We start from the raw sequence: 11,787 nt of genomic DNA, 5'->3' as shown, positions 1-11,787 counted from the left end.
AAACTGCCTGGCCCATTTGATAGACCGCCCCTTAGGTGGGTGGAGTAGACAGAACAGGAAGAGGAAGTGAGGTAGAAGGATCAGTCAGATGCCACGCCTCTCCTAAGTTAGTCAGACCGCCATGCCTCTCCTCAGAGAGAAGCCAGATGCAATGAAGCTCCAGCCCAAGATGGACGTACGCTAGAATCTACCTGGTAAGGCACCACTTTGTGGTGCTGCACAGATTATTAGATATGGGTTAATCAAGATGTGAGTAAGAGGCTGGAAATAATGGGCCAGGCAGTATTTAAAAGAATACAGTTTCCGTGTAATTATTTCCGGTAAAGCTAGCAGGGCGGCCAGGAGCCGGGCGGCAGGAAGCAGCCCGCAGCCTCCTCACTACAGAATGGCGCCCAACGTGGATAACTGAATCCACAGAAAGCCTGAGAAAGCTTGGGAAAGAATAGAGTAAAGCATGTTTTCTCGGTAGCAGCAATTTCTCGGGTTTGGCTTTGCTTGTTAGAGCAAGAGCTCTCATCTAAGAGAGGCTTCCTGACTCAGCTTTAGCTGCAAAAACCTGCAGCTCTTTTAAGAGGTCCTGCTATGAAACACTTAAATGGTGTTGATGAAAAGCTGAATGCATGTTTTTCAGTTTTCAGCTGTAGCAAGAAAAAAGTTGTGCTGTTTTAAAATGCTGGCTTTCTGGGCCGTCCTGCCAGGGCAAACTCTGACTCTTTCAAGCAGGCGGTCCTGACTATGGAGCTTTTGATTGTTGTTTAACACTGTTGCAGCTTGCTTGCTGACAGGGACCTTGAACCACCAAAGAGTTGTGGTACCTCTGCCAAGAGGCTGGAAAGCTAAGGAATGGGCTGGATCTAGCTGTCAAAGCCACGGCTTTAATCCTACCTATATTGCTTGGTAAATTAAAGACTCGTGTGGTCAGAAAAAGAGAGATATACAGTAAAGAGAGATTCAAAGACAAAGAAAATCTCTAAATGGTTTGCAGTGAGTTAAAAATACATGTAGGCTAAAAGTTAAAGTTCTTACAGTTAAAAAAAAGAGAGAAAGAAAGAAAGAAAAAGGAAGTAGTTTGTTGTGGTAGTACACACCTTTAATCCCAACACTTGAGAGGCAAAGGTAAATTGACCTATGTGACTTCGAGGTGTGGTACACACACCTTTAATCCGAATGCCTGGGAGGCAGAGACGGAAAGATTTCTGTGAGTTCAAGGTGTTGTAGCACACACCTTTAATCCCAGCACTGGGGAGGCAGAGACAGACGGATTTCTGAGAGTTCAAGGACAGCCTGGTCTACAGAGTTATTCCAGGACAAAGATATACAGAGAACCTGTCTCAAAAAATAAAAGTAAAAATAAACGAAATAGAGGTTAAAATAAAGCTGCACAAAGATGGAAAATACACAGAGAATCTTGATACTGTATGCTATTATGCTCTTTTTGAATTGTTTGAATGCTGAGGAAGGAGCAACAGCTGCTAAAAGATATTTGTTTACTAATGCTGCTGAACTAATCCAAGAAAGATATCTTGAAAATACCTTGACTTTAGAATTTGGATCTAAGGATATGATACTTTGGAAAAGAGATTCTTCTTTTATTTTTACAGAAAATGAGACCCATTGGATTGCTTCTATCCCAATATGGTATGATAGACCACGCCCTCCTGAAAGGTTGCTGTGAACACCTTCAGAAAATTACTTCACCCAACTGATAACTGAGATGAACCTGGCACACAGGTTACACCATGAAAGATCTGATTAACAGCGTCCCCATTCAGCAGGAAGCAGTTTGGAGAGAAATAACTACGTCCATATTCCCAAATATTGTTTATAAATGTTCTTTTACATTTAAAGGGGGATATGATATAGATATGAATAATTTGCATTGGTATGGATTTTAAGGTCAATTTTGTTATATGTATATGTATTTCTAATCTTGATTAAGGTATTGTGATTGTGTAGTTCATTTTAAGAATATAATGTATAATTAGGAAATATAGGTTGCTAATGGATAATCATTGATAATAGTAAAGCTTATAGTCATGTTAGTTAGATTTTCTAGATATATAGAGATATATTTAAGTTAAAAAGGCATTCTTCATATCTTTCAAAGACTACAGAATATTGCATTTTAAATGTTTTAATAAGTTAGGACTGTTCATGACAATGAGACATGTCTGCTCCTGGCAGCACCAATCTACTTCAAGAGGAAGATGGGCATCAAAGAGGCTCCTTATGGAGTTTGATAGCCATTTGGGCAAGAAACTGCTCTTGCCTGGACTGTTGCAGAAACTGGACACAAAGAACCCAATGAGAGAGGACTGCTGAACTTGCCTAAATGTGAGATGATTCTTTGGGGTTCCTAATTCAAGAAAGAGTCTGCGAGACATTCTGAAGGACACAGCAGATAGTGACTGAACTACCTTTGAAATTTCCTGATCATGGAAATGTCTGCTGGAAACTATGGGCCTGTAGGCTGAAGATGGATGCCTCAACAGTACAAAAGAACTTTGGGTGACTGTCCAGGCAGTGAGATGTCTCTGTCATTTCTAGAGTTTTGGAAGTAGCTTACTTCTTGTTCACCTAGGTAATATTGTGTCCTTCTGGAGTCTCTGATGGAGTTGAAGAATAGATAGATAGTTATAGTTGTTTTCCTTTGTTATGATAAAGTAGATATAAATATTGTAACTGTAATTCTTACTTGATAACTTGTTACATGTAATTTTGCTATGTTAAAGTTAAAGCCTTCTTTTTTTGTTTAAACAGAAAAAGGGGAAATGATGTGGGAGAGTCTTCTGTTTGAGTTGATTTCATTGGCTAATAAAGAAACTGCCTGGCCCATTTGATAGACCGCCCCTTAGGTGGGTGGAGTAGACAGAACAGGAAGAGGAAGTGAGGTAGAAGGATCAGTCAGATGCCACGCCTCTCCTAAGTTAGTCAGACCGCCATGCCTCTCCTCAGAGAGAAGCCAGATGCAATGAAGCTCCAGCCCAAGATGGACGTACGCTAGAATCTACCTGGTAAGGCACCACTTTGTGGTGCTGCACAGATTATTGGATATGGGTTAATCAAGATGTGAGTAAGAGGCTGGAAATAATGGGCCAGGCAGTATTTAAAAGAATACAGTTTCCGTGTAATTATTTCCGGTAAAGCTAGCAGGGCGGCCAGGAGCCGGGCGGCAGGAAGCAGCCCGCAGCCTCCTCACTACAAAATACTACAGGGAAATCAATGTACTTTGGTTATTTGTTTTAATAAGAAAACCTGACCTCGAGCTGTACGGCGAGCGGTAGCATCGGAGTCGAGTGGAGCTGGTCAGGATGATCACGGACGTGCAGCTCGCCATCTTCGCCAACATGCTGGGCGTGTCGCTTTTCTTGCTTGTGGTTCTCTATCACTACGTGGCAGTCAACAATCCCAAGAAGCAGGAATGAAAGTAGCGCTTTCTCCGCCCCAGGGTTCCAGGACATAGTCTGAGGCAAGATGGAGGGTGTGAGGGGCCTTCACACTTCACTTCATCCCTCCTACCCATCACAGCATACAAAGCAACTACACCTGGATTTTTCCAAACAACTTTTATTTCCTCAAAGTCTTCCTTAACTCTATGGAACAAGAAGCTGCCACTGAATAGGGCCCAGTATAGGGGCTGCTTTCTTTTCTATTCCCTCCCCCCAATACAAAAAATATAGATATATATTTTTTGTGGTCCCCCCCCAAAAAAAAAAGAAAAAGAAAAAGAAAACCTGTAGTTAGGTCCTACCATCCTACCCTGCTCAGTTCTATAGACATTGCATTTTGGGATTATATCCTGATCTCTCCTCCTTCTGTCTGTCTGTCTGTCTGTCTGTCTGTCTGTCTGTCTGTCTCTCTGTCTGTCTGTCTATCTCTCTGTCTCTCTCTCTGTCTCTGTCTCTGTCTCTCTGTCTCTGTCTCTCTCTCTCTCTCTCTCACACACACACACACACATACGGAGATCTTTGGTTGTCCTATGGTATCTCTTCAACTTATTCCCTTTAGCAGAATCATTCACTGAACCTGGAGTTAGGCTAGCGCAGGCAGTAAGGTCCTAGAAATTCTCCAGTCTCCTCCCACCCCTCACAGCCCTGGGGTTCCAGGCTCTTGTGACCACATCTGACTTTTTTCTGCAGATGGTGGGATCGAGACTCAGCTCTTGATGCTTCTGCAGCAAGCACTTCTGCCCACTGAGTCATCTTTCCAGCCCATGCCTCCTTCTTCTCTGAAAAGCATTATAAATTTTACTCAGGTCTCTAACTGAACATCATAAGAAACACATCCTAGAGTTACACACTTGAGTCAATGGACTATTTTAACTAACAAAAGACCAAGTGCTTACCATACATCTAGTTTTCTTCAAGAGGAAGTATCAGCATTGACCCACTCATCATGATCAGAGGAGATTATCTGGAGATTATTTACCCTAGTTCTCAGCCTAGGGTGTAGCTCAGCTGATGCTTGCTCAGCTTGTGTAAAGCCCTGGGTTCAATCTCCAGTACCACAGTCACTAGACTTAGGGGTGAAGACCTATAATCCTGGGGCTATGGAAGTGGAAATAGGAGGATCAGAAATTAAAGTCATCCTTGGCTGCATGGTGAGTTGAAGGACAGCCTGGGTTATTGGAGAGAGAGAGAGAGAGAGAGAGAGAGAGAGAGAGAGAGAGAGAGAGAGAGAGAGAGAGAGAGAGAGAGAGAGAAAGAGAGAGAGAGAGAGGAGAGAGAGAGAAAGAGAGAGAGAAAGAGAGAGAGAGGAGAGAGGGGCTGAGATTGGATTTTTTAACAACAAAGCCATTTTAAGGATAACTTGACAGTTAAGAGCGCTGGCTGCTCTTCCATAGGACCTTGGTTTGATTCTCCGCACTCACAAGTGGCTTATAACTGTCTGTAACTTCAGTTCAGGGGAACCTAATGCCCTCCTCTGGTTACTGCAAGCATCAGGCACTTGCATGATGCACAGAGATACATCAGGCCACACATCTATAAATGCCATTGATGATGGCGATGATGATGATGATGATCTTGATGACGATGATGATGACATTTAAAACCTGTGGATGAGCCGTAGGTAAATATTGCGAGCTGTTTTGCCTGGTTGGAGTTTTCTTTCTAGCATAATACCTTGTTGACAGTACTTAGGCCTCCAGCTTAAAATGAAAACACAAGATGTAAAGATGATAACTGAGTATTCACTGTGGATTGAAAGTGTAGCTTGGAGAGGAGGCTGTGTCCTCATCCCAAATGCGCCCTATTATAAAGAAATCAGTCAGCTTTTTTTCCCTGGCAATTTCCCAGCTCTGTATTAACTATCCAGATTAATGTCAGATCATACCCCAGGAATTATTCATGAATCCCCTCTGCACAATGTAATTGCAGGTCTTGGCATCCAGAGTGGAGTCTCGTTGTTTTATAGATTAGTTTCTCTTCCTGTCCCATGGAAGAGACAATGATCTGAAGCAACTTAGTCTAGGGAGGGAAAGGAGCTGTGATTTCACATGAAAAAGCATTTGTCAATTGAGAGATCCCGAGTCTCACTTACATGTGCCTTGGGAGAGGGGGCGGCAGCCTCACCGAGGAGATAGATGGCTTCGGTCCCATGAATGGTGACTTTCATTGTGGGTCTTTTCCCAAGTGAACAGAGGGGCAATTTATCTACATTTAAGAATTAATTGTATCAAACAGTAGCTCTACTAATCTCTGCCAACACATCACCTAATGTAATGTATTCAAGTGGATAAAAATACCTTGCTATTTCCAGGCTGCAATGACCCTTCAGAGAGTATTCCATATAATCCAAAGATTAATACTCAAGAGAAGTTTGATTTTTTTTTACTACAGACATAAAGTTACTTCAGTGATTGACCTTACTGGTGACTCATTTTATTCAGACAACTTTTGTGTGTGCACCTATGTGGGTGCACATGTGTTTAGGGGAACACATTTGTGCACATGGGGAAGCCAAAAAGACAACCTTGGGTGTCATTCCCCAGACACCAATATCTATCCCTGGCCTAGAATTTACCAAATAGGTCAGAATATCTGGCCAGTGGGTCTCAGGGACCCACCTGGGCTAGAAGTATGTGCCACTGAAGATGACATTTTAAGATATTGGTTCTGGGGGTCAAATTTGGGTTCTCGTGCTTGAGGGACAAACAGTTGAATGTCGGATGTGGGATTCCCCTCTGTATGCTGTGAATATGTTTTATTAATACTGGTTAATAAAGAAGTTGCTTTGGGCCTATTGCAGCACAGAATAGAGCAAGGTGGGGATTCCAAGCAGAGATAGAGGAGAAAACAAGGCAGAGTCAGGGAGCTGCCATGTAGCTGCTGAAGGAGATAAACCCTAGATCCTTACCAGTAAACCACGAGCCTCGTGGCAATACATAGAATCATAGGAATGGGTTAATTTAAGATGTGAGAGTTAGTTAATATGAAGCCTAAGCAAATAGGCCAATCAGTTTATAATTAATGTAGGCCTCTGTGTGTTTCTTTGGGACTGAAGAGCTGCAGGACTGGGTGGGACAGGAACCTCTGCCAACAAAATCTAACAGTCTCTACCTACAAACGACTGAGGTTATCCTGAACCCCAAGGCTGTGATTTTTAAAGGTGAAGAAAGGCAATTCAAAAATCATTTTCAGTGGAGTTTTCTTATTGTTTCGTGTTTATCACAAAGACAATCGTCTTGGACCATTTTCATAGATTCCTAAGGTGCATGGATATTTTATTTTCTATGTGATAAATGAGTGTATTCATAAATATATAGATAGATAGATATGAATCTATTCATTAGAAATATACATATGTATGTACTCTATACATATTATAGAAAATAAATATTTTTGGCTCTAATTAAAACCTCTTCTGGAGAAATTTGGCAGAACATTTACTAAAATAAGTTGATGTACTGACCTAATAAAAATTTATAATTTTCTACCAATTATATTAAATTAAAGTTGCTGGTTACCTCTTTGTCCTAAGTTCTTGTTCAGTAATTATCAGGTTAATAAGTTTGCCTAACCATAAAAATCTTCAGCTCTGTGGCTTTCTTTCTAGAAGAACTCTTAAAATACATTTTCTTTAAATTCAAATAAATTTTTCTTGTCTATGCACCCCAATTATCAAGTCAACTAATTTTTTTATTTTGCATGTGTGAATGTTTTGTTTGCATTTATGTCTGTGCAACATATGTGTGCCTGGTACCCAAGAAGGAGAAAGGAGGGCACTGGATCCCTTGGAACTGGAGTTATGGATGGCTGTGGACTGCCAAGTAGGTGCTGAGAACCTCACCCCGTAGAGTACTCTTAACCCTGAGCCATCTGGCCAGCCTCAGAACCACCTTTTATCATTATCTGTTTGTGCACTACGTATTTACTATCATACCTGCATAACACAGCTACACATGTGTGTACACACATGCACACAGAGATATCTAGGTATACACGTGTATAGATAGATGAATATACAGATATATGGGAAACATCTGGATAATGTTAACTTGTGATTTAGATACTTAACACTATTATCACATGTACCTCATTTTTACTAGACTGTGTGTTTGTAACTTTTACCTAAAATGATTATTGAGAAAGCAGTGAGAAAAATCCACAAGGGTAGAATGTCCACGACTAAGAATAGAGATTTCACAAACACTAATGAAAAAATGGGCCATCACTGTGGATTTGTTCTGTGACCCAAGAATGTTAACCTCAAGTTGTTTCTTTCCATGAAAATTCATTAAAGAAAAACACAATCCAATATGCCACAGATTCTAACAACTTAACTTGAAGTTTTATACAGATATAATGTATCTTGGCCTAATAGGCCCTATGCAATTATTTTCCACATATCACTTCAGCTGTTTGGAAGATCTAATAGGAGGGAAGATTCATTATATACTGTGCACACTGTGCACATCTGTATTTTATACCTGCAGAGACTCCACTTCTTCGCAGAGGAAAATATCTCCTGGAAGAACTGCAATATCCCCAGCCGCTCTTGAGCGGCCCTTAAGGGTGTTTGAGTTCACACTGCCACACGCCTACCAGCCCACTTTAAGTCTGAGAACCCTTCAAGAACATTCTGCACCCACAGTGCTATGGAGTTTTATCGAGCATTGAAAATGCAATTCTGTCTCATACAAAGGAAGCCTGGAGCACAAAGCTGTGATGCTTTGCTCTGGCTACACTGTTGAGCAGATGTAAATCCCCTGTTGGTTTTTGGTGGGCAAATATGTCTTTTCCAATTCTTACATGGTGTGTGTGTGTGTGTGTGTGTGTGTGTGTGTGTAGGTCAGAGAACAATTTGTGGGATTTGGCTCTTCCTTTCCACCTCGTGGCTTCCAGGTCTAAGACTCTAGTAACCTGTACCTTTACCCACTGAGTCATCTCAACATTACCAACTATTGTTTTTCTTAAATGTAAAGTATCCACTCACCTTGGATGCCAAGGACATTGTAGCTCTTCTATCATTCTTTTGTATCAATATGGTGCTTTTAAGCAGAGAGCTGTCTTTCTAAGAAGAAATGGCTTGTGAATTAGAAGTCAGTCTCTAATGAGATTTTGTATTTTTTTTAAACTGGCCCTTTTCCTTGTACATGTACATGTTTACTGTCTGTTTTTCCCATCAATCTGGAAGCCCTCTCTCTCTCTCTCTCTCTCTCTCTCTCTCTCTCTCTCTCTCTCTCTCTCTCTCTCTCTCTCTCTGTGTGTGTGTGTGTGTGTGTGTGTGTGTGTGTGTGCGTGTGAATGAATGTGTGCATGCTGGTCCCCATAGAGAGTAGAAGAGGGTAATTGATACCCTGAAGTTAAAATTATAAGCAGTTGTGAGTTGCTTGTGATGTGGATGCTGGTGGGAACAGATCTTTGTTTTTGTTTGTTTGGGTTTTTTGAGACAGGGTTTATCTGTGTAGCTTTGGAGCCTGTCCTGGAACTCACTCTGTGGACTAGCCTGGCCTTAAATTCACAGAGATTCACCTGTTTCTGCCTCCTAGCCTCCCAAGTGCTGGAATTAAAGGCATGTGCTACCACACCAGGTCTTCCTTCCTTCCTTTCTTCCTCCCTCCCTCCTTCCCTCCCACCCCCCCTCTCTCTTTCTGGAATTGATCTTAAATGCTGAGCCAGCCCTGCAGCCTTGGACCATTGTCTGCCTTATTGTACTTTTATTCTCTCCACTTAGCCTAGGGTCTGTAGGCACACTTTATTTAAATGTTTATTAAGTGTCTGAATGTACAAGTGAAATACTCTTTAGTGTATGTCTGATAGGTGGAAGCCATTTATCTGCTCACCTTCCCTTACAGTCCTGCAAGAAGAGATCAACAACTCCTGCCAAGCCAGCGTTTTCCTGGAGTCATCAGATAAAGAGTGTGATCGATTGCATGCTTCAGACTTTTGCTGACAGAGGAGGTAAAGAAGGTAAATTTCTCCAGGTAATCTCTCACTGAAAGTTCTATTTCTTTTCTTGGAAATGTGCCCATTCTTAATTTAGAAGCTATAGGTTTCATTTCCTTGGAGTAAATCTTAAAAATTCTGGTAAACACACACACACACACACACACACACACACACACCAGAAAGAACTGTTTTCCTTTCTACTACACTGTGAGCATTAATTCAGGACTCTTAACACTGGACCATTTATATGCTAGTCCCTAAAATTGTGAATATTTTCAGTGTGCAAATCACTCACTCGTGTGTGTAAATGGGTCAAATCCTTGCAACTTCAGAGACAAACATTATTATAGCTGCAAGGAAGAAACACAGACATAAAGACGTTACTTGTCTTGTCTAAGGCTGCTCAGTCAGTAGCTGCCAGAGGAGGCTTTGCCCTCAGGAGTATGGCTCTGTGGTCTTGCAATGTATAATATTTTAATGCTGTCTGGATGTTGTGAGAAGAACTCTTTTTTAGGCGATACATTTTTCCTTTGTTGCCAGATCATTGGCACCAAGGCGAGGGCCTGTATCTGGCCCTTTTTTTGCCAGTTGAGTATATGAGCTAGAAGTGTTAGAACACTTGGTGGGTTTCGTTCAGATATTTCCATTTTTTTCCAAAGTAATTATGCCTGAAGATGAAACAGGCAGAATAAGTTGGTGGTGGGTCAATATATGCAGATGGGAAAAGTGCATTTCTAAAGTTTCTGGAAGAAAACCTTTTTGGGGGGGGCGTGTCTCGCTAGCCTAAGTTATGTGTAGCTGAGACTGCCATCAAAACCACAGCAAACCTCTTGCTCTCTAAGTATGAGGATTACAGGTATGATCTAAAGAGAACAAAACAGAACCTCAAACACCAGAAAAAAACAAACCTACACATCAGAATTCTTCCCTGTTTGTTATTTCAAAATTGACGGGTCTTAGGAAACCCCTAGGCTATGTTTGAGCGGCTTGGAAGCATTCCTCGCTCTGACCAGCAGAGGGCGGGCGAGGTAACAAAAATGTCCAGTGAGATTAAGTTTGCACTACTACCGAGGCAAGAGGCAGCCCTGGGCCCTTGAAAGCCACAGGTTAAAGACGCCAGGTTGCAGGGCCCAGGAAAGAGCAAGGAAAATTTCTCTTTGTACTAGAAGGAAAATAGGCAAGAAAGAGTCCTTGACCGAAGGACTTGATACCTCCCTGTCAAGGTTTGGATTTTGAGAATGAGAAAAGTTGGGGCTGGAGTATTAAATGTGAAATGGGAGACCGGTTCTTCCCTGGAGCTTTGGCAAAGACCATTTTCCTTATAGAAAATGAACAGGGGCCGGCAGAGAGCGGGGGACGAAAGAGAGACGGCAAGAAATCAGCGTTTCAATGGGAAAACCTAGGGGAAGTTCAAACTCTACAGCAATAAGCTGATGTTATGTTAGAAGAAAATTTATTTTTAAACGGTTTTATCCTCATTTTCACCCTGGCAGTGGTAAGATGGAGTCAAGTCCTTCTCTGTAACTTTTTGTACCTGTGACCAATGTTCAAATGCCTGTTTTTACACTAGTCACTATGATGAAGGGTTTTCTCCATCGTGCTTTGGGGTTGGGTCTCTGAATGCGTTGCCTATTTCCAGAGAAGACCCCTTCCAAACCATTGATTCTGTGCTGGGATTGTGTGGTGTGGTCATGAGCAAACTCTTGAACTTGAAGTTGTTTTGAAAACATGTGGTGTGTGTCTTATAAGACGAAACAAAACTTGAATTTTTTTTTTTTTTTTTTGGTTTTTCAAGACAGGGTTTCTCTGCAGCTTTAGAGCCTATCCTGGAACTAGCTCTTGTAGATCAGGCTGGTCTCGAACTCACAGAGATCCGCCTGCCTCTGCCAAAACTTGAATTTTAAGCTGTTCTGGCAAAGCGCTCTCAAGGCTGATCCATGATCGCCATAGTAACCCCACGCAGACACAGACAGGCTGTGGGACTTGTGGATAATACCCACGACCAGCGTTCAGAACGTGGTAGAGAGACAGCAGTGCAATTGGATACATTTTATTCCTGCAGTAGAGCTATGAAGCCTGAGCAAAGGTGGGGGTGGGGGTTCCCTCATTTTGACAATGATAAAGATACATAAAGTGTGCTCTAGGCTAGAATCAAGCTCAGAGCAGTAATAACCGCCAGGTTGTTCTCACTACATGGTTGTTCCAGAACTACCAGCAGCTTTCTCAGCACCAGTGGGTGAAGAACCTGCTTTTAAAAAAACACAGAATGGGATCTGACAATTAAGGGTCTCCAAAGGCCCTGATATCCGGGTTTTCTGTTCCCTCACCAACTCAGGTGAATTCTTCATCTGGAACTTGCCATCATCAGCCCTCAGCAGAAAGGATCCAGCCAGGA

At 41.9% G+C, this 11,787-nt stretch overlaps 1 protein-coding gene across 1 annotated transcript; it reads left to right on the top strand.

The window, feature by feature from the left end:
• The first annotated feature begins 3,260 nt into the window (after positions 1-3,260).
• LOC119801324 (dolichyl-diphosphooligosaccharide--protein glycosyltransferase subunit 4) lies at positions 3,261-3,685 on the top strand. The gene has a single exon (XM_038311866.2). It carries the CDS (start codon positions 3,312-3,314, stop codon positions 3,423-3,425), a length of 114 nt encoding a protein of 37 aa, XP_038167794.1. The 5' UTR covers positions 3,261-3,311; the 3' UTR covers positions 3,426-3,685.
• Positions 3,686-11,787: the final 8,102 nt, after the last annotated feature.

This window comes from Arvicola amphibius, chromosome 1, assembly GCF_903992535.2.
Source record: "Arvicola amphibius chromosome 1, mArvAmp1.2, whole genome shotgun sequence".
Classification (NCBI taxonomy): domain Eukaryota; kingdom Metazoa; phylum Chordata; class Mammalia; order Rodentia; family Cricetidae; genus Arvicola; species Arvicola amphibius.
This window is presented reverse-complemented; position numbering and strand designations above follow the sequence as displayed.

Bases quoted from the DNA above. Each gene is read 5' to 3' on its own strand.
- LOC119801324 (XM_038311866.2), top strand. From the start codon at position 3,312: ATGATCACGGACGTGCAGCTCGCCATCTTCGCCAACATGCTGGGCGTG.